Genomic DNA, 27,357 nt, shown 5'->3' with positions numbered 1-27,357 from the left:
AAACCGTGAGCCAACTCAATATCATCCTCTAAATAGACTTGAACTGTCAAATTAATCATTCTTACAGAAACGTTTCAAATAATGATCCAACTCAATGCCATCCTCTTCAGAATACACCCCACCTGTCTTTCCCTTTCCTCTCACCGCTTCATCCATAGTCCCCACAAGCACACTTTCCTTGCTTAAGTGGTTTGCATCTCTGACAAGAATAAATGACTGCTCTATATTGGATAGCACAGCAGTGGCCCCATGACAGTCCATCAAAACATAGATATCCTTGGCAACACGAGTGGGTGCCCCCTTGGGTACATGGATTCCACACGTGATAGCCACCTTCTCACTATGTCCATGTAGCCCATGTGTCGAGACACCCAACACACTCTGGGGCATACCCCTCCTCATTTTGAGGTAAATATCTTATATGATTGCGCTTTGGAAATGTCCTAAATCTCCGACCAAAAATGAATACATAATCCCATCAACTTCGATGCACAAATTCTTTCACTCTCGTTTCTATATCTTCTGCTCTTCCTCCTGCAAGTGAGCATCTGCATAGATGTTAGACATCAAGACATAAGCTGCAGCATCCTTTTCATCTGATTGTACTGCATATTCAAATGCCAGTCTTCCAAGCTCCACACTCTTCCACATTCGACAAGCACCCAATATCGTATGCCACACTACAAGATTAGGATGGAAAGGCATTTTCTTCACCATCGCCATTGCCTCTTCTAATTGGCCAGCACGGCCGAGGAGATCAACCATGCAAGTGAGGTGTTCAATAGTTGGAGTGACGTTATAGACTTTGTTCATGGCCTCAAAATACTTATGGCCCTTATCCACTAGACCTGTGCGACTGCATACAGTAAGAACAATTGAGAATGTGACCTCACCTGGCTTTATGCCTTCTCCTCTCATTCTCTGCAGCATGAGGAAAACAATTTCGCTTTCTCCTAGCTGTGCATATCCTGCAATTAGTGCATTCCACGAGACCTCGTTTCGAATTGGCAGCTTGTCAAACACTTCACTTGCTTTTGCAAGAGAGCCACACTTGGCATACATATCCACCAAGGTGCTACCAACAAAAACATCTCTTTCCAGCCCCTTTCTGGCAGTCTCAGCATGCAATTCTTGGCCCTTGTCCATGGCTCCTATGCTACCACAAGCTTTGAAGCTGCAAACAAGCGTGGCAGCATCTGGAGAGACACCCTCAAGTTGCATCTGTTCAAAACAGTTCAGCGCTTCCTCACTAAGCCCCGCCTCCGCATAGCCTGCCATTAGTGCATTCCACGAGACCTCGTTTCGAACTGGCAGTTCGTCAAATGCTTCTTGTGCTTTTCCAAGCATGCCACATTTGGCATACATATCAACCAGGGTGCTGCCAACAAAAAGATCTGTTTCCAGCCCCTTTCTGGCAGTCTCAGCATGTATTTCTGGGCCCTTTTCTATAGCTCCTATGCTGCCACAAGCTTTCAAGCAGCAAACAAATGTGACAGCATTTGGGCAGACACCCTCCAGTTGCATCTGCTCGAAACAGTTCAGTGCTTCGTCACCAAGACCATGTTCCGCATATCCTGCGATTAGTGCAGTCCAGGATACCTCATTTCGAACTTGCAACTTGTCAAACACTTGCTGTGCTTTTGCAAGCGAGCCATTTTTCGCATACATATCCACCAAGGTGCTGCCAACAATAAGATCTCTTTCCAACCCCTTTCTGGCAATCTCAGTGTGTATTTTTTCACCCTTGTCTATTGCTCCTATGTTGCCACAGGCTTTCAAGCTGCAAAGAAACGTGACAGAGTTTGGAGGGACACCCTCCAATTGCATCTGCTTGAAAATTTTCAGTGCTTCTTCACCAAAACCCTGCTCAGCGTATCCTGCAATTAATACATTCCACGAGACTACATCTTGAATAGGCAGCTTGTCAAATGCTTCCCATGCTTGTTCGAGTGAGCCACATTTGGCATACATATCCACTAGGGTGTTGCCAACAAAAAGATCCCTTTCTAGCCCCTTTCTGGCAATCTCGATGTGTATTCCTTGGCCCTTATCTATGGCGCCTATGCTGCCACAAGCTTTCAAACTGCAAAAAAATGTAACAGCATCTGGAGAGACACCCTCTAGTTGCATCTGTTTGAAACAGTTCAGCGCTTCCTCACTAGCCCTGCGCTCGGCATATCCTGCAATGAGGGCATTCCACGAGACTCTGTCTCGAATTGGCAGCTTGTCAAACGCTTCCTGTGCTTTGGCAAGCCAGCCGCATTTGGCATACATATCGACCAAGGTGCTGCCAACAAAAAGATCTCTTTCCAGCCCCATCCTGGTTATCTCAGTATGTATTTCACGGGCTGTCTCCCCATCTTTCAGCCTAGTGCAAGCCTTCAATAGGGCCAAGAAGGTGTACTTGCTAGGTTGAACATGATCCTTTTGCATTTTTTGGTATAGGTTGAGGGCACGCTGTGAATCCCCACGTTCAATACAACCCTTGATAAGAGAAGTCCAAGAATGCACATTCCGATCAACCAATCTGAACAATGTAGTTTCCAAGAGCTCCATGATCTTCCAGCCCACGTTTGCACTTATAGGCATACAAGCGCTTGGTATACCTTGGATCTTTCTTTGCTCCGCATTCATGCAAGATATGCACATGTAAGTGCACATGCAAGGTTCCGAACTGAAAAAAGTTGGGATATCCCGTCCATAGAAGTGAGTACCTCATCTAAGTTAAACATTTCCGAGCCGGTCTTCTCTTGCTATTCTTGTGCCATAGATGCATCCAGGACTCAAGCTAAGCCTTTCCACAGTCTTCTCTTGCTATTCTTGTGCCATAGATGCATCCAGGACTGAAGCCAAGTCTTGAAAGTTTGACAAGCGCGTGCTTTGGCCCAGTGCATTCGCTTATTTGCAAAACACCAGTGCATTCGCTTATTTGTCGTTAACCCAACCTGGATTGTTTAAACCGTCTGAATCCTTGATAATCTTGTGCTCGACATCGAAAGATATTGCGTTTATCGACATTTAATATTCACGTCGTCAACGAAAGTATTCAATTCAGACTTGGGATCCATGAAGTTTTCCTTCCATGCGTGCCTTGATCACAGTAAAAACCAATTGCCAGAAGCGTGTGTCATCTAAACAACACCACATTCACAACCACGTAGAAATGCACTCACTCATCTGTCCAAAGAATAAATATAAACATATGTGTACATATATAGATAGGTACACACACACAAAATAAATGGATGAGTGGTGGATTATAATCATGTAGGTGAGAGTCAAAATGCATATATGTAAGCTCATGCAGATACAGATGTGCACACATGAAAACATAGCAACACTACATTCCCACGTACTTAGAGACACACTCACTCATATGTCCAAATAATCAACACACATCTGCGTGCATGTGCACACAGATACACACACATGCAAATTATTATATATGGTGCAACATGTAATACAGACGTGAACAAATACAAACATTAACTTACCAATATAGCAACACCACATTCATACACACGTAGAAAACATGTGTGTGTACCTATATATGTACACACATAAATTAAAAAATAAATAACTATAGATAAATGTACAGACACACAAATATTGCAACACCACATTCAGACGTGAATGGAGAAACACTCACGCATTTATCCAAAGAATCAACTATATGTATGTTAAATAGATAGATAGTTTAGAGATAGTTATATAGATAGACAGACACGCACACACATACACACACATGCAAATATATTATATATGGTGCAACATGTAATACAGATGTGAACAAATACAAACATTAACTTACAAATATAGCAACACCACATTCATACACACGTAGAAAACATGTGTGTGTGCCTATATATGTACACACATAAAATAAATAATAAATAACTATAGATAAATGTACAGATACACAAATATAGCAACACCACATTCACACATGAATGGAGGAACACTCACGCATTTATCAAAAGAATCAACTATATGTATGTTAAATAGATAGATAGTTATATAGATAGACAGTCACACACACACACACACACATGCAAATATATTATATATGGTGTAACATGTAATACATACGTGAACAAATACAAACTTTAACTTACAAATATAGCAACACCGCATTCATGCACAGATAGAAAACATGTGTGTGTGTGTGTACCTATATATGTACACACATAAATTAAAAAATAAATAACTATAGATAAATGCAACACCACATTCACACATGAATGGACGCATTTATACAAAGATATATATATATATATATATATATATAGAGAGAGAGAGAGAGAGAGAGAGAGGGAAATATATACATAGTTGTGCTTGTTTACAGGAGATGGTGGAACACGTTTCACATTCAATACATCTTCATAGGAGAAAAATGTTACATTCAACATGTAGGGCACGTCGTGATTTTGCTAGACAAAGAACAATGTTCAAAAAACAAGCTACTAGAAACATAGAGACAACTGTGGAATTTTGTCCTGATGGTGCACACAATGTGCGACAGGATATGTTTGGAGAAAGAAATAAGACAAATACTCCAACTGTAATAAGAAGAGTTTGGCTGGTTGCAACTAGGTCTTCCAGACGTTCAGTTTGCAAGACAACGCACTGTTGCCAACATGCCTTCAATTTTCAATGCACAGGGATGGCTTTCTATTTTGCGCCGATTTCCCTTGAGAGATTCTGTGGTTTTTGCAATGCTCAATTTGGGAGCAAGAGACGAGAAGAAATGTGCATCAAGTTGTGGGAAAGCACTGTTGTAAGGTTGGGCGTGTATCACTATTTCCATTAGAGGAGCCACCCGAGGATTTGAGAGTTTTATTGAATGGCAATGATGCAAGAAGTAGACTATTTAAGTAGAACATAAGAGCTTATAATAGTGTGATGGCCTTCGTTTCATTCGGTGCTCAACTCGATGGAATGTTTTCTGGAAATAGAGTTATACAAACCTTTCGAGTGCATGCCATTGGTAGCATATATCATTGTGTTGGGAATTTATTGCCTGACGGAGCTAGACAAGGAGACCCATGGTTTGCACAGCTGTATGTATACGACAGAGAACATGAATTGCAAAACCGTTTGGATGGCATGCCTGGTTTGGATCCTGGCATTTTGGAGTTATTGCAGAGAATGATGCATACATGCAATCCATATGCCAATGCATTGGTAGCTATGGGAAAAGTTTTGAGGCGAAACCACATGTAGAGCTAAAGATGGTGATCTATGAGAAACGTTCAACCTCTAGGTAGTACCTAGCTCCCATAGCTAGCAAGGTTGCAGCTATCATGCTAGGGCAAGGGGATGACTGTGATGTTGGAAACCGAGACATTCAAATTTTAACCCGCAATGGCTATGTCAAATCTCTAATTTGCATCAATCATACATGCCACTCATGTACGTTCTGTTGTTTCCTCGAGGGGAGGATGGCTGGCATATATACATCCCGTATAGTAATGCTCCTAATGACATGTCACTGCTTGAGATACAACGTCAAAAAAGTGTTACACAAAGAGAGTACTATGCATACTGTTTGCAGGTGAGGCCGGATACAAATGCATGTCTTTTGCATGGGGGGAGATTGTTGCAACAATACATTGTTGATGCGTACAGTAGTATAGAAGATTCTAGGTTGGTCTAGATATGCAACAATCAAGCTTCTTTATGTGTAGAGGTTTACCAGGGATTGATGGACATGGTCAATGTAGCTCATGGGACACACAATGTAATGGGAAATGTTGCAGGCCGTAGAGTCATGTTGCCGTCTTCTTTCACTAGAGGGCCACGACATATGTGTCAGTTATACCAAGATGCAATGGCAATTGTAAGGAAAAAGGGAAAACCTGATTTATTCATCACATTTACTTGCAATCCGAGCTGGCCTAAAATATCTGAAGGATTACTGCCAGGACAAACTGCACAAGATCGGCCAGATTTGACAACTCGTGTGTTTTCTCAAAAGCACAAGGATATGATGCAGTCAATTATGAAGCATGATTTGTTTGGAAAAGTAGTTGGGTACGTATGTGCGATTGAATTTCAAAAGAGAGGCTTGCCACACTTGCAAATACTCTTGATTTTGGAAGGTGCCTTCAAACCTATGGATATTGGTCACTATGATTGATTGGTATGTGTAGAGCTACCCGATAATACACTTTTTCCTGAGTTGCATGAGATTGTTAGGCAGTGTAATGTTCATGGGCCCTGTGGTGCACTCAATGCCTCTGCTGCTTGCATGATTGATGGCAAATGTAGTCGCCGTTACCCACGTGTGTACTCTCAATCCAATGTGGTGGGCAATGATGGTTATCCTATTTACATGCGTCGAGATGATGGTAGAAAGATTCAAGTGAAAGGGGCTACATTAGATAATCATTGGATTGTGCCATTTAATCCTTTCCTCTCCATGAAACACAAGGCACATATTAATTATAAAATTTGCTCAACAATTACTGCAGTCAAGTATTTGTATAAATACGTATACAAGGGCCATGATAGAGCACCCATTAGGATGCAGATAAATCATGTGGAAGGACAAGGACAAATGCATGACCCAATCGATGGTGGCATCGATGAGATTAGTAGCTACTTAGATGCACGGTATGTATCAGCATCAGAAGCGTGCCGGTAGATTTATGAGTATTCTATGCATGATGAAAAGCCAGATGTCCAAAGGTTGCAGGTTCATCTGCCAATGATGAATAACGTTATATTTTGGGATGATGATGATGTGCATAACATAGTGGATAGAGACCACAACAGAAAGACTACTCTCACAAAACAGTTCACTCATAATCAATTACACAATGACTCAAATAATTTACTCTATGGTGACTTTCCAGGTGAGTTAGTTTGGAACAAAGGTGGTAAAAAGTGGACTAGAAGAAAGCATGGCAATACCATCGGCTGAATGTATAATATTTCTCCGTCTGCTGGAGAGCTCTACTTCATGCATATGCTGCTTAATGTTTGCAGGGGTTGCAAGTATTTTGATGAGCTACGCACTTTTGATGGGCAAGTTTTTTTGACTTTCAAGGCAGCATGCATGGCCAGAGGCTTGTTGGAAAGTGATGATGAATGGTTTGCGTGTATGCAAGAGGCTATGTTTAATCAGAATAGTGTACAATTGAGACACCTCTTTGTCACACTTTTGATTTTTTGTGAGCCAATGTCTCCTGGCCTTTTGTGGAAAAGATTCTCCTCCGATCTTTCAGATGATTTCTTCCATGCATTAGAAGAAAGTTTGGGGAATGTATTCGACCGACATGCAGTGGCAAGAAATAAGGCACTGGTACACTTTGATCACATTTTTCGTCAGTATGAACAAAGGTTGGCAGAGTTTGATGGATTGCCTATACCCGACAGATCATATTTGTTAGCTACAAATGGTTTATTGGAAGAAGAAAGAATGTTCAATGCTGAGAAAGAGGCACAGATTGGCCAACAGATGGAAAGTGCCCTGAATCATTGTCAGCGGGTTGCATTTGATCAAATTTTGGCAAGGATATATGCAGATGTTGGTGAGGTTTTATTTCTTGATGGTCCGAGAGGATTCGGAAAGACCTTTCTCTATAATTGTTTGCTCTCTCGATTACATGGTGAGGGAAATATCGCATTGGCATGTGCATCTTTAGGATTGCAGCATTGCTCTAGACCAATGGCACACTCACGATTCAAGATACCTTTGGATTTGCATGCCACTAGCACTTGCAATGTAAAGGTCAACAGTCAACTTGCAGATGTTTTGAAGTTGGCTAAGTTGATAATATGGGATGACGCACCAATGACGCATCGGTTTGCATTTGAAGCATTGGATCGAACATTGCAATATATCATGTCAAACGATAAGCTCTTTGGTGGAAAGGTGGTATTATTAAGAGGAGATTTTAGATAGGTATTGCCAGTGGTTCCAAATGCGGAATGAGAGGAGATTGTTAATGCTACGTTATGCCACTCAAAACTATGGAGATACATTAAAGTATTAAAGCTAACACAAAATATGCGAGTTCTCCAAAATGGTGATAGTTCAACAAAGCATGAATTCATACAGTGGGTTTTGGATATTGGAAATGGGATAAACATATGCATAAAAGAAGGTGATGTCATAATTCCATAAAAAATGCTTTTAGATATAAAGCCCATGGAAGGCCTTATTCAATGGGTGTATCAAGGACTTGCAAGGGTTGTGGATTATGCACCATATTTTCAAGACCGCGCTATTCTAGCAACTAGAAACCTTGAGGTCGATGATGCAATCAATGATGCTATACTAAGGGCAATGCTAGGGGATGAAAAAGAGCATCTAAGTGTAGATTCAATGATTAACTCTAGTGAATATCCTTTCTATTATGCAATAGAGTATCTAAACAACCTTTATCTTGGAGGTGGATACCCACCTTATCGATTGGTTCTAAAGAAGAATGCTCCAATTATTTTGTTACGGAATATGAATCCTGGACAAGGACTTTGCAATGGGACCCGATTGATATGCAAAGAATTCCACACAAAGATCTTAGAAGCCAATACTAGAGATAGAGTGTTCATTCCAAGGATTACTTTCCTTCCTAGTAGCTTAAAACTTCCATTTGAAATGAGGAGGAGGCAATCTCCCGTTCGACTAGCATTTGCCATGACAATAAACAAATTACAAGGCCAAACGATGTCCATTCTTGGCTTATGTCTGATGATGCCAGTGTTTAGTCATGGGCAGTTGTATGTGTCTTTCTCACATGTCCGATCATCAAATTCTGTTAAGGTATTCCTTCAAGGTGATGCGTGTGAGGCCAATGCTGATAGTGGAGACATGGTTTCTCTTGCCGACATTGTATACAAGGAAGTTTTATAATTGGCAACAATAACAAGCTAAAGTATGCTATTTGTCTTTGAAACCCTCATGAGACTTTCTTTGGTGACCAAATTCCATTCATATTGTCTTTATTATATTATAAAGTGCATAGTATATTCTCTAAATATTATGGTTTGGTGATTCCAGTGGTTTTCTCCTCTGTATATACTTTGACACTGTGTATCTTTATTGTAATATGGTAGGATGGATGAATCATTCACATTCACCACCAACTCAGTGGTGGCTAATATTAGAGGTACATGTTTGTTTAGTAGCTAAATGCTAACCTGATCTATTTAATGATATATATTTGCTGGCATTTAGAATTATACAGGTCCAAGGTACTGGTCAGCTCCACTAATACCTCAGCTGTGCTGATTGACTTGCTAGAGCTTGCATACTATCTTGGGTGAATAAACTATCCTTTTTGTGGCTCTATTTTTTTCACAATAACTGAGACTGATTTCAACTACGGATTAGTGTGTAAGATGAATCTTATTTTTTCTTATAGATTCGTTCCCAATTTGAGTTTTTTGTTGGAACTCCAAGTCCAAGATCATGTCTTTGGAGGGTACATGCATCAACGATACTATCATATCCTTACTCAGCGAGTTACGAGGGCTAATGGACCTCATAGGATCTCTGTGTGCTTTTTCGATTGCAAAGAGCATGTAGGATGGAATGCTTTCTTTCGTGGGGAAAATGGAGAATATATATATCAATTCTTACACCTTATCCATTCTCTGCACGTAAGTATTCCAACTAATGACTTGCAAAAGTCTTTTGGTTTTGGTAATTGTAATTCTTTAACTTGATTTATTTGCCTTGCATAGGTGTGATATGGATTTTTGAGACTCCAGAGTACAACCATGAACAACTCCCATGTGGGATTGTAGTAATAGATGCATGCTTTTTTGATTAGGGTAGTTCATTTTGTTGCCCCTTTATGGGTGGACCTCATACATGGCTCTATTTCTATGTTTATCTGTCCATATCTGCGACCTACTTTTTGGGGGACCGATACACTTAGGATTTTGTGGTGTGATTCCCCAAGGACTTGCTGGGATCATTAGACCACATAGCACCTCTATGTTCTTTTTAGGATACAGGGACTATGTGCGCTTTGGGGTTTTGTCTCTGGAAAACTTATGCACATATTATATTCTCGCATATTCATACATTGCTCTCGGATGTATTGTTTGAAGTATACTTATTCATAGATCACATTTTTTGTTAAAGTATGTCGCTTGCATTTAAATATTAGTATGTTTTTTGCATTTATAAAAGCTTTGTTGCTATGTTGTTGGTATAAGAGGTCGTCGTATAATGGGCGATTTCCACACACAGACACACTATTGGTATAAAATATAAATTTTCCAAATAAATTTTCCAAATAAAGGCATTGTTAGGGCTTCATTGGGATTTGGTTTGAAATTTTGCAAGCATACAAACATTGAGATCTTGTAAAATTTCAGATTGAGAGAGAGAGAGAGAGAGAGAGAGAGATGCAATGTTACTAAAACATTTCCCCCCACTAAAGGCAATGCCAAAGATCCAATTTGATAATTTTGTAAAAAGCATTCAAATACAAAGATTTGTAAATTAAAACCTGAAATTTTACTCCTTGAACTTCAAGGAACGTAAGGATCCCATCCTTGAGACCCAGCAAAGCGGGTTGCTAGCCCATCATAGATGGGTCAGGTTACTCGTAATGCTTTATAACGAAATGACCCAAAGGCTCAAGTCTCCATTTTGTTGATTGCCAAATAATTAAGGGACTATTTTTCAAGGTCAAGTTTTGAGTTCCGTGCTAATAACTCTTGTGTTTGTTGTCAATTATTTAGAGCATCTCGTTTGGTTCTTAACAGATATGTGTGTGTGGTTTCAAAAATTTAAGCTCTGCTCTCCTCCCAATCAATTTTGGACACTCATCCCTCTCTCTCTCTCTCTCTCTCTCTATGCACACGCGCTTGCTCTCACCCGCACCCCCTATATCAACTATCGATGTACACCACATAATGAAGGCAACACTATCAAGCACATCATGTGCTCTCTTGTCTTGAGGATTTGTCGATTTTTAGCTAAAATATAACCAAATTGCCTAAATTTTTGCATATTTTGTAAAATTGAGAAAATATTTTCTCTAGATAAAATGTTTTGCTCGTGCCACATTTGTGAAATTCCTTGATTTGTATTGCATATGGCTTTGATATCTATAGGTAGCATACAAAACATGCCATGATGAAGTATGGCATGACCTTCCATAGTCCTTTTTCGGCCTCAATTCCAAGTATTCTTTCTATCCATCTATGCAAGATTGGTATTGATTTCTCTTTTTGTAATTGCTGATAAGAAACCATGTTCTCTTTGTTGTACTTTCTTGTAGCAATGAAAGAATGGGTTTGAAGCTGCAAACACTCACTCATGATCATTATGTAAAAGTTTGACATGTTTGAACTTGTGCTTATAATCTAACAGCTTCTTGTGCTAGATTTATGACAAATGAGGTGATTAAAGGATTTCTGACAAAGGAGTCGACAGACAATTCCTAGATTTGGTTCTTAGTTGTGAATCTGTTGGTGCTTTAATGGTAAAGTATGTGCAATATTCATGATGCATTTTTGAGCTTTTCCTCTTTTTTATTTCACCTTTCTCACTTTCCATCCAGGCTCCCAAACATGTAACTTTGCATCATTCTAGATCATTACAATCCTTTACTAAATGTTGATATTCTTGATAGACATCTCCAGTCGAGGCATGCCCAAAAATAATCAACCCATTTTCTAATGACAACCATGAGGATTCTTTCTTGGGTTTTTCTAAGAGTGTTGATCTTGTAGAATGTTCTACATTTCTCTTTCATTCATATTGCATATTGGTTCGATGAAGCTGTATCCATATTTCATTAAGTGTCTTAAGTGTTACACGAAACAATAAAGGCACATTATGATAGTTTGTTCCCTTGTAAGGAACGAAGATATGACCCCAAAATGAATAAAATGTTTTCAAATATATTTTTGATTTATTAACATTGTAGCATGCACACCGAGCAAGAGAATGTACCCTACTATAGACAATGCCTCAGTTGTTTGCTTCTTGCTAGACTAAGACACACTATAAGAATTAAAATGAATGTGTATCCTGAAAGAGACTTATATTTGGGACCACCTTCACAATGTACATCACATAGCCCTACAAGCTAGGATTCTAGATATTGGCTCTCTTTCAAATATGCGAGCCTATGATCTATTGTCCCACTAAGAGAGCAAGAGGTCTACAATGACACCGACAACCCATAGCCACATAGAAAGGTAACAATTCTCAATTATAGTCTACAACACCTATGCAACAAGGCATACATGAAGCACACAAGCACTGCACTAAGAACACTCTGAGCAAGTAGACAACATAGAGGTGATGAAATTTAGCAAAGAAATCCAATCACAATATACCTTCAAGGACACATCAGTAGGCCACATCAATATGCCATGTCAACATACCACATCATCATGTGCCACCTAAGCATACTATGCCACATAAGCAAAAATTTTGTAAGTAGCATGTGAACATGTGCCACATCTTTATTTTGACTTCTTGGACAAAGTTTGGCATTTTTTCAAATGAAATTTTGTACAGCTATTGAAAAAGAAAAGATTAGCAAATCATGGTACATAATGGTCACATCAAATCTGAATTTTGATTTACACAATTCCAAATCATTAAGTCTCATCAGAACACATCTTGATCCATTGCAACCTCTTCAACCCAATACATAAAATGAATGAAGATAAAATATTTTGCTGTATTTTCAACATTAATGTGGAGTCTTGTTGTAGACTAGCATAGCCTTGGAGGATATCAAAGTCCACCAATTCAAGTGAGCCATTGCCTGAGCCACCCTATTAGTTCTCACCAATCATAAATATATACACTCATACATTTAGCATACCTCCTTAATTCTTTTGGTAGTGGGTAGTTCAACACATCAATGATCTCTCTGTTGATTCAAGATAGCATCTTAGACACACATGCCACCCATGTAAAGTCACATTTGTTGACTAGTTTTGGCATTAATTCCCATCATCATTCCCCTTGGTTTCATCATCAACATATAAAGTCATACATGTGAGATACCACCTTATTACTTTGGCAGTGGGCAGTTCATCAATTAATGATGTATTTAGTAGAGTGTTCTCTTTGTTGATTCAAGATATTTCCTTGGGTCTTAGACACACATGCCACCCATGTAAAGTCACATTTGCTAACTATTTTTGGCATTGGTTCCTGCACATACATCAGCCTTGTAGAGACCTTGCTATTCTTAATTTATTGCTTTCATTTCTTTATTATAGACTTGATCTTTAGCACACATATTCTTGACTCATTCACACATTTCTTGAGTACTCCCCTCACATACATGCAATTTGGAATCATGTTTATAACACTCTATTCTGAGAGGAAGCATTAAAGATTAACAATTTTAGCACAAGCCCCACATTGGTAACTTATAGTGTTCTCATGGGTAGACACTCTCGATGGTACCAAAGTCATATTGTATTGATGGTATACTAGTGATAACTCGAGACCAAATCCATAAGTGGAAAGAGAACCTACTTTGACCTTTTGTTGCCAAGATTACAATGTCAACTAACCTCATTGGTATTGAGAGGATAGAATCAAATGCATCATATGCTTGTATAAATAAAGACATTATTTCGAACTTGTCTTAAGATTGGCATTCAACATTGGGGAAAGCTTATGTTTTTTCAGTTGTATTTTGGGATCCTATGCCTTCTCACTATCAACTTGTTTATGAGCCTCTGATAGATGCTACATCTGATGCTGAAGGATGTTTAGCCATGTGTAGCTTTGATAGACTACCATGCCTTGTTACATCTTGGGTCTCTTTAGTAGAGCATAGTACCCTACTTGCACCTTTGGCTGATATTTTTATGTAGCACTTGGATCATTCTCTATCCACAGTGAATATGTATCACATGATAGATACAATATACCTTGGTAGTGTTGTAAGTTCTTTTGGGTTGGAGACACCCTAGATTGTCATAACCTACTGGTTTGCATCTTCTTAATTGCATTGATCTATATGCACCTTACATAGATCAATTTCACAATTCATGGAGAATTAATGACATGTTAGCTTTGACATCTTAGGCATGTGTAGCACAAAGTCATTCACATAGTCATCTTTTGATCGACTAGTCTTTGTTCTAGGCAGACTTCATTCTTCTTGGTGTACTCCCCTCTCCCTTTGACCTATTTCAGATTTTTGATCCTAAAGGAAAAGGATGATCAAGAAATTAAGTGGGGGAGAAGGATGTTTATTAAGTTGTACCAATTGTAAAACTTCCATTCCATAGTTGACGTGGTCACTCATGCACATATTACTCTGACTATTTTCAATTTTCATTTTTAGTCTTGGCTGCATTGTATGCATTGAAAAAATCCAAAAGAAGATCTTGCACATGCATCCTCACCTTATCCAATGAAATTTAAGAGGCTTGCTGAGGATGTTGTAAATTATACCATAGATATAGGGCATAGGTTCAAACCCTAATTGTAACACTGATAGACAAACCCTAACTCTAAAACTAATAGATGGCTTGAATTGCACCATAGATATAGGGAATAGGTTCAAACCCTAACCTTAATTCTAATAATAATGGGTTCAATCTATATTCATCTTTATGTTCAATACAACATAGTATGTAGTTAGCTATCATTTGCCTCCAACTTCTCCCCTCGCACCTCCAATATGTCATCTATAAACAAATTGCTGGAGCATCCTCTAGCTTTGAGTCCCTCAAGGGACTTTATCCTCATTTTGAGTTACAAGAATCCATGTTTCTTCTTAGTGCTAAGTGTTGTAAGTGATAAAGCAAAGACGTTGAAATAATTTTTTGAGTTAGAAGAATCCATATTTTATAGCTAAGTGTTTTAAGTGAGAATGAAGAAGTTGAAATAATTTTTTATTATAGCTAAGTGTTTTAAGTGACAATGAAGAAGTTAAAATAAATTTCTACTTCTCCAAAGTGGTTGTATGCTAAATTTGATTTGACTCATTGTTTGCTTAATTTTATTGTTTCCACATGTGACATGTGGTCTATTTCTACAGCTACATATGATAGGTATAGGTTGTAGGTGTTGGTAGCAGAAGTGAGAGACTGAGAGAGAGGAGTGCACACAAGATACTAATTGTACACTAAGTTGTATTGAACATGAACATGAAGATATACATGTGAACCCCTTAGGGTTAGGATTAGGGTTTGCCCCTATTGCCCTAGAGCTATGGTGCAATTTACACCATCCTCAACACTCCCTCTTAAATTGCACTGGGTAAGTAGAGGGTGCATGTACAAGATCTTTTTGTGGATTTTGTTTGGTGCATATGGTAGCATCCAAAACTGAAAAGAAAATTGAAGAGAAATCAGAGTAGTATGTGCATATGTGAGCATAGTGACTACATAGCGGAAGCATGTAGTCACATGGTTCTAGTTCAAACAAATGAATCCAATACCCAACATTTTCAAGAGAAAAAAGTCGACCAATTCATTGATCAACGGTTCATAATTATGATAAGGATTTACTAGCATACCTCTTGCATCCCTTGTAATATGCTTTATTTTCTTTGTGACTACTATGATGGTATTACTATCATCATAAGCCCAATCTCCAATATTTCTAATTTTTATAATGCACATAAACCAATGCCTACTCATTCTGCTAACATTAGTCTTCTTCCTATATAGAAACAAAATTGTAAAAATATACAAGCATGTAAAGAGGAAACAACATCTTGTAAGATTTTTTTAATTTCATGTTCACATTAAGAAATATCTTACCAATACAAGTGATCATGAGAACACAGTTTGTCATGTTGCATGGCTACCTCCACTTGTCCATCTTGCTGTGCATAGAATGACATATGACTATTCTCTAGATTGGAGACAATGAGACTTCTTTGGCCTGCTTAATAAGCCCCCTAGTGTTTTGATATGTAAATGACTTTTCATCAAAAGTGGATCCTACATAATTGAAACCATATGGAATATTTGCAATAACCAAGCCATAATCACCCTTAGAAATCAAAATTTATAGTTCCAAACAATCACTCTATAGGAAACAAATGCCCTGAATTAACAGTATTTTGAATATATTATCATCAACCATGACTTGTCTGTTTCTAAGATCTCTGTCTCTGTCTCTGTCTCTGTCTCTGTCTCTCTCTCTCTCTATATATAAAATCATCAACCATGAGTTGTCTATTTCTAAGATCTCTCTCTCTCTCTCTCTCTCTATGTCTGTGTCTCTCTCTCTGTCTCTCTCTGTCTCTGTCTTTGTCTCTCTCTCTCTCTCTCTCTTTGCACAATCATTTAGTTGATGAAATATATCTAGAACCCTATTTTATTCTCCAGTTTTTGAATGTTTTTATGAGTAAAGACATTATTATTAGAAATGAAATTTATAAGTTCATAAACAATGCATTCTAAAATTTTAGAAAAAACATACATTCATATTTTTTAAAGCCATATAAAAAGTATAAAGGCATTCCTTTTTGCTTGATTTAGTGTACTCCTATACAACCTCCTTCCAGTCTGCAAAGTTCAAGAGCCTTACCATGTGCTCTTGAATTCTAATATAAACTTATGCCTTCAAAATCATTAGCATTTTGGAAATCATAGCAAGTCCTTATCATTTCAAAATTATAATATAATATAAATAAGAAAATTAGCTTTATCATAGAAATTAAAAAAATTACTCAATGAACTTGTGAAATGCTTAAGGATTTAAGATCTAGGGTTTAGGGTTTATGTTTTTAAGGTGATGAGTATCATCATAGTACAACACAAAATAATTTCATAGATATGCCTTTTAATAAAATTGTATCATCATCATGAAACAATACAAAATAATATCACAGATAGGCCTTGTAATAAAATTGATGATGGAAAGATAGAAAGTCTTCACAGTTCTCAAATACCAATAACTTGCCATGCCCATGATTATTACATAAATAAGAATAGAAATTTCAGTATTCTAAGGTTATGAGTATCATCTTGGTTTTGTACAACATGATTCATAATCTATACGCCTTGTAATGAACTTGGTGATGGCAAAAACCAATAATTTAACCATGCCCGTGATTACTATATAAATTTGAGTATTCTTAAATTAAAGATGATGCTAGGGAATTGATTTAAGAGATTCCCTTGAATAGAGTTAGTTGAATTCATACAATGAATTGACTTATGAGCCAACCAAACCTAACATAAGCATAATTTAACTTATTAAGAAGGCTCATATAATAATATGAGTCAGTATGAAGATATTCAAGATCATAAGGATTTTGTACAAATACACAATCATATTTATTTCTCCTAATATGGTTCCATTAAAGAAGATCTTAAGAGTACTTATTATTAGAATGAATATCATGGGATAGTTACTCTATACTAATCATTATTCATCAGTAATGAGCGGTGATGTTGCACCAAGAATATGTAGTGTTAAAGAAAGTCAATAGTCATATTTAAGAAATCTCCATGGGTGAGTTAAAGTTGTTATTTTATTTTCTCAATTCTATTAATAAAAATTATTATGATTTATAGGAATATAATACATGGCACATTTGGGGTTAGTCCCATATCTTTCAAAAATGACATGCTAGATGGCTATGACTTATGTGTGACAACATTGTCTTTCAAAAACATTTCCCTCAATACTATGGATTTTTAATTCTAATTGGCCACTCTTTATACAATGCTCCATGTCCTTGTCTTCCTTTGGAGAGCCATGGGCACCATAATTTCATTCATAGAAATTTGGACTTTTTTCCCAATGATATCATCTCTGGAAGCATTCTTTGCGATTTCCTTGATGGAGCATTAATCTCAAACAGAAAACCTCCTTTGTTAAAGGCGTTGGTTTTAGACTATTTTAAAATCATTCCATAGAAATGTTCCACTTATCTTGAGGATGGTCAAGACAATCAACGATGGCATTTTTTAATGCTTAAATATGTGTGACATCATCTAAACAAAACCTTCGCATTATATGACCTGCAATATGGATACTTCTTCTAAAAAGAGGAGAGATGAAAATCTCCAGAAGAAATTTGGAGCTACAATTATCCCCTAAATTTGGATCAACCTATCTCCGAAAGAATGATGGAGCAACCATTATCTTCTAGAGAAAGGTGGAGCAAAATGTTACAACTATCTCTGTCGCACGACCTTTTGCTAGGACGTTTCCATATTTTTTTGACTAAAGATTTCCATGCATATAGCAACTTGGGATAGGCACATGCCTTAACTGCCACAAAGTCCTATGGATTTTTGTCTCAACCACAGCTTGGCCCATTGCACATGAGCTCTAATTGTCTTTTTGCCTCCATTTTTTGAATCAAAGCCTTGACTTGAATGTGTATTGGCATATCAATAATTGAGATGTTTGACACATTTTTAATATCCTTTAATTGTTTTGAAATTGTCTCACCATTTTTATAATAGTGGGATGCTGTGGTATATTCCATAGGGATGGCATGATAGCATGAATGGATTCAATGTCCTAAATGATTTGAATGCTCAATTGATGTGCATTGAGGGTAATCTACAATAGGAGTCTCTAAACATCAATAGGCTTCAAATGTAACTAATTTTTTTAAAAGCTCATGAAGGAGTTGACTGTATCAAGAGTCCTAATATAGACATGATAGTAAAAATGAATGCATGAGCTACCCCAAGAGCAAGTGAGCTACCAAATGTTGAAATGACATTAAGAATGATTTCTAGACAAGCTTAATCTTGGATAAGACCAAAAAATTGCATCAAGTATGAGCTATTCAAAATAGTCATGAATGCATGCTAGAACACTATTGTGTTGCAATTTGCTCTACGGAAGAGAATGATAATATCAGTTGCACTTTGGCAAGACTAGAATAACACTAAAATGTCCTCATGACAAGGACTTTTTACTGATACAAAGTAGTGGTGATAATTGAATCCAAGAATAATGCATTGTGGCATAACTAAATTGATGATGAAATATCATGTTACTAATCTGTTGATTTGAGTAGTGATAGAAACTAAATCCATAAACAATGCAACATGACATACCACTAGAAGCCTCATGTTGAGGGCTTATCTACATATCTATATGATGAAAGGTGAAGTATTAATGATCCATGCAATCAAGTATTATTGTACATCATAAAAGAGTTTATGCTTGTGTAGATGGAAGAGCTTAAAGATGCGAAGGGCTTACTTCCAATGTGCATGATCACAATGTGTTAGGCTGATTGATGCAAGCATGTGATAAATGTATTTTCATGATTTCTCTTTCCACTCATATATTTCTTCTCAAGTCATGATGGGAATGTCATCATAATGTGAATGGCTCCATGGTAGAGATAGTTTGGTGCTTTATGCTAGAGGCTTATGCATGTATCATCGAGAGTGTCTACCCACGAGGACACTATGATGCTTCATTATGGAAGGCTATTGAATGTGAAAACAAGGAATGCTAATCTGCAAGCATCCAAAAACCTAATTGTGGAAATCTGGGCTACCTTTTTGGGCTGATGCTTTGAGCTATTGCCAATCTGGGGCTTATGCTCAATTTCTCAATCTATAATACCCCCTCTCAAAATATATTATTTTGTAAAGCAGAATCCAACCTATGTGGATATTAGAGGAGTACTTAGTAAATATTTGATCTAAGTTAGCCTATAATAACGTAATGACAACAATTTGTTAAAATAGCCAAGAGGCTTTACAAGGCTACTGAACGTGCAAGAACTAATGCCAAAAAAGTTCAACAATGTGACTTTACAAGGGAGGCATTTATAGTGCAAAAGTGTGCAAGTATCTTGAATTTAAGAGGAAAGATTCATCTGGAAATGGCATCACTGATGTGATAAAGTGTCCAATACTAAAAGTACTAACGTGGTATGTCAAATGTCAAATGTATAAACATATGCTAGATGCAAGGGGTCTAGGTATGTTAAAAGCTAATTCGGTGGCTTAGGCAATGGCTCAATTGGATTGGTGGCTTTGATCTCCTTTCAAGCTATGCTAGTCTACAACTAGACCACACATTGATACTGAACTATAGCAAAATATTAATCTTTGTTCATTTTATGGGATGGTTTGAAGAGGCTATAATGATACTATGCTACTCTACAACTAGACCACACATTGATACTGAACTATAGCAAAATATTAATCTTTGTTCATTTTATGGGATGGTTTGAAGAAGCTATAAATTTGGCTACAAAACTATATATATCTTACATGATACTAATATTTTTGGCGATTATATGCAAACTTCTAGCCCTAGTCGCAGCGAAAACCCTAGGGTTAGAATTGTGTTTTTAGCCAAATTGGCGATATATAGCCAAAAGAATTTACATTGCTAATAAGTTGCCATTGGCTTCAATTCTACCTTCATTCAAAGAGGCCCTCTAAGAACTACAATGAACCTCTCTTTCTTAAGCATAGGAAGGAGGTTGCTCCTCCCCCAATGCTACACACCATTGATCCCATAGCTGATTGAACTGTTACACCTAAGAGTCAAGAGAACCTCTTTGCGTGAAGCCTAAATCTCATGCCACAACTTGTAAGCATCCTCCACCTTCTGAAAGAGCTATAAAAAGGAAACTCTAGACTTCTCAAAGTATTGAGTTGGATCATCAACTTGTTGAGAAGCCTCAAAAGTAGGAAGCCACTTCTTAGCTTCATCTTGCAAACAATAGGTGAAAATCCGCCACTTGAATGTGGGATCTTGTCAATTCTTGATTAAGCCTGTGATTTCCAACTGTTCCATGGACTTTGTAGCATCCTCACTAAGTGTCCCATGAAATAAGGGAAAATACTTTGCCTTGACACCTGGTTCTTTGTGAATTATTGCCAGCAACAGTCATGCAAATTGTAAAGTGAAGGTCCAGAGTTCGATCATCTATGGAGGAACCTGGATAGAGCAATAAGAAACCGCCTTTATAGGTGCATGACATGTCACGTTTCACATACTTCTTGACCATAAGCATACATCAACGTCTCATGAACCGCAAAACCCATAAACACCAAGAAAAAAGGCTCTTGCTTCATAAATCATCATGCATCATGAAGAAAAAACACAAAATCTTCTAGGAAAACCCTCATAATCTTAACATTTTAAGCTCTCTGCAATCAACGCCCACAGAACCTCTGAAAGTGCCCCTGGTACAACAACCGCTTCTCCTAACATTGCTTTCACAAATCTGTACCATCAAGAGAAAAGTACCCATGGAAAGACAAGATATATGTTTCTGATAAAGTTTAAAACCAGCTAGCCAATGATGCACAATGGATGGAAAAATAATTCTTTATCAAATTTTCACAAATACTTGAAGACTATAAAGAGGCGATGCAAATGACAAGTAGAAAGAGAAAGCATATGCAAGAGAAGGAGGAAAGAGATATTTCAAAAGAGACTTTTGCTCATCCAAGCAAGAGGGAGTGTCATGAAAAGATTATTTTGTTAATTAATGGACATTAAAACATATTACATTAGGTGCTTAATATAGTACATTAAAACGAGGTGCTTAATGAAGGGGTATGTCTCTTCATGGTCGTAGAACAAGCATTTATTCTTTCTTTAGTGACTGGTGACCTGCAAGTTGTCTACTAAAGACAAACTTAGCAGGTGGCCTTATATCTCCAGTTTGCTAACGATTGATGCTTAGAGGTGATCAATATTTAGGAGTGAGGTTGCACCAATTAAGCCCACGGATTTCAGTTAGGCTTAATGATGAATCACTTTGGGACTCCACCAAGAAAGACTGGTACTCCTTGGATACTATTTGTCTCCTATAGAAACTGACTTTCTTCGCTCGACACTCTTAAGGCTTCACAGATTTTGTCTTTGCTCCCCCGCTAGATGTTGGCATTCCATAGTACTGCAGTGTAGATTTGGAGACACATACCATCTCTTTTGGAGTTGTGTGGAAGTGCGGGCTTTGCAACGCTAGTTGCAAAAAGCACAAGTATGCATCACTCCTAGATGGACGATGGTGTTACTGAGCGTTGCAAAAAACACAAGTATGTATCAATCCTAGATGGAAGATGGTGTTACTGGGTGATAAAGGTAATTTGAATCCGTGCTTGATATGGGACTTGGTTCGAGATGTGTCCTTGTCTTATATTTAGAGGACACGAAATGCTTTGATTTTTCGAAGAGTGCCTCTTCGACCAGATCTCAAACTAGAGATCTTACAAGTCTTGAGTTATTATAGTGCTAAATGGATAGAAGTGATGTAGCTTGTAGAGCACTCAGTGAGGCTCTGTAACTTTTTCTTTGTATCTTTTATCTCTTTTAATTTAATTACTTTTCCACGCAAAAAAAACAAAAAAACAAGCATTTATTCTCTACGCCTTGCATGCATGGGTAACCCCCCCCCCCCCTCTCTCTACCTTGCGTATACGTCAAATAAGAAACAAATACTCACACAAGGGTGCTCTTCCCTTCTTAGGGCCTTACGTCATGGAAGGGAAATATGTAAGAAATACCTATTTCTGTTATGCTGTGCAAATGCACCATGGGAAATAGGGTGGGACCATGGGAAATAGCACTCCATGCTCTATATCTCAAGGTGCTATTTCTCACACTCTTGAGAACCATTGATGTGACATTTCCTTTATAGCATGCCTCATTTTCCCTTGGATCATTATGTCATGCATCATAGGAAAAACATCCAAACTAGGCTCTTCCAAGGGAAAAGCATCCAAAATAGCCATCATTATTTCCCTCCTTTTCTCCCTCCATGATTAGAGGGCCGAATCAACAACCACAAAATTTTGCACTCATTTGGCACATTTGTATTCTCGAAAGTTTGGTTTGTTACATATCCTCCTCTGGTAGACTTGACCAGACTTTGCATCATTGTAGTGGTAACATGTCAAAAAAGTGGAACACAGGCAAATGTAACATAACGTCCGCAGAACTACATTTCCCCTCCTTGATGACACAGATACGATTTGGATCTCTGATAGCAATAGTTTGCTGCAATAAATTTGGCTTAAAAGTATTTTGGTTGCATGACAATCGTTACAAATCTTGATTTTGGTCAACACATATAGATGCACTTGTGTAATATGGCGTACGGTGCACATGATAGCCAGCTTAACCCTCTGTAGTTTCCATAATTTGAAATATCTCATGACACACAAAGCAAATTTGTGATGCACCCTTCCCGCATTTTAAGGAAAAGGTCTCCTGCCTGTCCATCTATATTCTTGCTTTGGGCAAGTCTTGTATCCCATAATGCGACGTTACATGGGTTTCTAAACTCTATAACTTCCGATAAGGTCATTTAATTGGTAACTTTTGGACATCCTTATTTGAAAACCTTGGAATCAAACTTAACTTACTACAGTTTTCCATCCTCAAGCAGATGTTCATAGTGAAAATACTAATCAAACCAAAATCACCTTACTTTGATCTTATGTCCATGACCAACCTAGAAGATGGCCAGAACCCTTACCCATACTGCAGTTCGCTTATAACAATACTATACATACTTACGTCCATGACCAACCTACAAGATGGCTAGAATTCTTACCCATACTAGAGTTCGCTTATAACAATATTATACACACTTTTGAATTCATATATGGCCAATCTTTACCCACTCCAGCAACACATTAGAAATTTTGCAACTATCCAATTTGCTGAGGATATGTTGCCAAGTTGTTGAGCAGGTAAAAGAACATATACAAGAAGGCCCAAGTCAAACAATCCAAAGAAGTATACTATGACAAGGATGTTTGGGTCTCGTTGAAGATTGACAAAAGTCAGTGAATCAAGGAACGAGACATGTCAAGCTAGCACTGAAGTTTTATGGTCCATTTCAAATTTCAGCAGCTTTGTATCCAAAAGAAGGATCCACATAACGAGTTGCGGGTATCATGCAATTGATGCATGGAGAACGTCTTTCATGTGAGCAATTTGAAGAGATACCAACATTGATACTTTTGCATTTTTGGACATTCAGCATCAAGAGAAACTGAAACTTGAAGATGGGATTGAATTTCTTATATGTATCTGCTGAAGTTAAAAACTAGCTAGCTAGTGATGCACAATGGATGGAAGAAGAGTTCTTTATAGATTTTCCAAGATTCTTGAAGATTATAAAGAGACAATGCAAATGCAGAAGTAAAACCAGAAAGTGTATGCAACAGAAAGAGGCAAGAGATATTTTAGAAGGGAGTTCTGCTCATCCAAGCAAAAGGGAGTGTCATGGCAAGGAAAAACGATTATTTTGTTAATTAATAGACATTGAGGCGATGCAAATGCAGAAGTACAAAGAGAAAGAGGCAAGAGATATTTCAGAACAGGACTTCTGCTCATCCTAGCAAGAGGGAGTGTCATGGCAAGGAAAATCGGTTATTTTGTTAATAAATAGACATTAAATATATTACTCAGCACTTAATGAAGGGGTATCTCCCTTCCTGGTCATGGAACAAGCATTTATTCTCTACGTGTTGCATGCATGTGTAACCTTTCTCTCTCTCTCTCTCTCTCTCTCTCTCTCTCTCTCTCTCTCACCTTGCATATATGTCAAACAGGAAATAAATACTCTCACAAGGGCACTCTTCCCCATTGGAGGGCTCAATCAATGACAACAAATTTCTGCATTCATTTCACACATTCTCATTCTCTAAAGTTTGGTTTGTTACATATCCTCCTCAGAGTAGACCTCACCAGTCATTGCATCATTGTAGTGGGAACATTGCAGAAAAGAGGGCGACAGGCAAATGCAACATAACGTCCACAGAAGTACAATTCCCCTCCTTGATGATCGCACAGATACAATTTGGATTCCTGACAGGAATAGTTTGCTGCACTAAATTTGACTTAAGTATTATGGCTGCATGACAGTCATTACAAATCTAGATACCCTTGAGTAATATGCACATGGTAACCAGCTTAACCCACCTTAATTTCAAAATCGAAAATATCTCACGACACACAAAGCAAATCTGGGATGTACCCTTCCCGCATTTTAAGGAAAAGTTCTGCCTGTCCATCTGTATCCTTGCTTTGAGCACGTCTTGTATCCCCCAATATGACAGTATTCACAATTCCACCAACTGCAGTCCCACATTGTCCTGGCTTCTTCCAGGCTTCTTGCTTCAATCTCATTTCCACGACCTTCTCCTCAGCCTCTTTCATGTGAGCATCCGCATATATATTAGACATCAAGACATAAGCTGAAGCATTCTTTTCATCCAGCCGAACTGCATGTTCAAAGGCCTGTCTTCCAAGCTCCACATTACCCCACTCTCGACAAGCACCCAACACAGTATGCCACATCGAAAGGCTAGGTTGGAAAGGCATCTTCTCCACCATTGATACTGCCTCAACTAATTGACCTGCACGCACAAGGAGATCAATCATGCAAGTGTAGTGGTCAATAGTTGGAGTGATGCCATAGTCTTTGCTCATGGCCTCGAAGTACTTTTTGGCCCTATCCAATAGACCAGCATGACTGCAGACAGTAAGAACACTAAGGAATGTGACCCCATCTGGCTTTATTCCTTTCTTTTTCATTCCTTCAAGCATATGGAAAACAATTTCACTCTCTCCTAGATGGGTATATCCTGCAATGAGTGCATTCCACGAGACTACATCCCGAACAAAAAGCTCATCAAACAGTTCCTGTGCTTTTACAAGCGAGCAACATTTCGCATACATATCGACCAAAGAGTTGCCAAGAAAAGCATCTCTTTCCAACCCCTTTCTAGCAATCTCTGCATGTATTTCCCGGCCCTTGTCTATGGCTCCTACGCTGCCACAAGCCTTCAAGCTAGAAAGAAACGTGACAGAATTTGGCGAGACCCCGTTCAGTTGCATCTCTTGGAAACAGTTCAGTGCTTCCTCACCAAGCCCATGTTCAGCATATCCCGTGATTAGTGCATTCCAAGAAACTACATCTCGAACTGGAAGCTTGTCAAACACTTCCCGTGCTCTTTCAAGCAAGCCACATTTGGCATACATATCGACCAAGGTATTGCCAACAGAAGGATATCTTTCCAACCCCTTTTTGGTAATCTGAGAGTGTATTTCCCGGCCATTATCTATGGCTCTTACGCTGCCACAAGCCTTTAAGCTGCAAACAATCGTGACATGATCCGGAGATACACCCTCCAATTGCATCTTTTGGAAACAGTTCAGTGCTTCCTCACCAAGCCCGTGTTCCGTATACCCTGCAATTAGTGCATTCCAGGAGACTGTATCTCGAAGCAGAAGCTTGTCAAACACCTCACGTGCTTTTGCAAGTGAGCCACATTTGGCGTACATATCAACCAAGGTGTTGCCAAGAAATGGATCAATTTCTAAACCGTTTCTGGCAATCTCTGCGTGTATTTCTCGGCCTCTTTTAACATCTTTAAGCCTAGCACAAGCTTTCAACAGAGCCACAAAGGTATACCTGCTAGGATGTACACAATGTCGCATTTTCTGGTAGAGGTTGAGAGCCTGCTGTGATTCCCCACATTCGATATAGCCCACGATGAGAGAAGTCCAAGCATACTCATTTGGATCAGCCAACCCGTTGAAAACCTGCAGAGCATCCCACATGTTTCCACATTCCACCAGCGTTGAGACAAGATAGTTCCCAAGGTATTTATGCCCATCCAGCCCATTTTTGCGCAAGTAGGCATGCAAGCGCTTGGTATACACAAGATTTTTCTCTTTTTTGCATCTCTGCGCGATGCATATTAAGCTATCAACCGAAAGCAACTTGGTCATAAGTTCCAACGAAGCGAGTAGATCCTCTAAGCTCAGCACGTCCCAGTCAGGGTTGTCTTGCTGATTTTGTGCTTGAGATCCGTTTATAACGCTGGCATTGCCATTGCTGACACTCTTCAGCAAGCCACGGTTTTCACAGTTTGAACGGGCCTGGCCAGTCGAAAACATGGTCTGCATCCGCTTGCTTCCGGACTCCTTTTCTAGCATGTCTTTAACCCAACTTGGATTGTTTAAGCTATTTAGCCATAGGGACTCCATGGAAATTTTATGCTTGAAATCTGGAGCCTTTGGGTTTGCCTGTTAGAACTGACAGCAGACTCGTAAGACTCGCCAATATGACGGACCATTTTCTACAGCTTTACCTGTGCAAATCAATTTGTCGCACACTTACTTTGACCTCTCGGTTGTCCCACCACTGGGAGGGATCCTTGAAATACTCTTGCCATAACCGCTCTGTCCTGAGCCTACCTGCGAAGCAGGACGAAGATGAAAGCAAATTTCGAGACGTGGGTCGGTGGAGACTCAAATTTGAGGTAAGAGGACTCGAACAATTTGAGGTACCTCGAGACGTAAGGAACGGAAAAGGGGCGTTCTGGTGGGCACTGCTGGCATGGCTTTGTTGTCCCCAAGGAGGCTGGGGGGAAGCCATCTCCGGATTGAGCTGGGAAAGGAGGTCGTCCAAGACAAGATGA

At 38.6% G+C, this 27,357-nt stretch overlaps 1 protein-coding gene across 1 annotated transcript; it reads right to left on the bottom strand.

The window, feature by feature from the left end:
* Positions 1 to 503: 503 nt before the first annotated feature.
* Positions 504 to 27,357, bottom strand: LOC147901932 (pentatricopeptide repeat-containing protein At3g09040, mitochondrial-like). Its single transcript, XM_087374398.1, has 3 exons — positions 27,057 to 27,357; positions 24,879 to 26,962; positions 504 to 2,674 (listed from the first exon to the last, which is right to left on the bottom strand). Exons 1-3 carry the CDS (start codon positions 27,312 to 27,314, stop codon positions 514 to 516), a joined length of 4,503 nt encoding a protein of 1,500 aa, XP_087230524.1. The 5' UTR covers positions 27,315 to 27,357; the 3' UTR covers positions 504 to 513.

The sequence above is a fragment of the Dipteris shenzhenensis genome, chromosome 5 (genome assembly GCF_047967505.1).
Source record: "Dipteris shenzhenensis isolate YYH24624 ecotype China chromosome 5, Dip_SZ_1.0, whole genome shotgun sequence".
Lineage (NCBI taxonomy): Eukaryota > Viridiplantae > Streptophyta > Polypodiopsida > Gleicheniales > Dipteridaceae > Dipteris > Dipteris shenzhenensis.
Note: the sequence above shows the minus strand (reverse complement) of the source record. Positions and strands in the feature narration are given on the sequence as shown.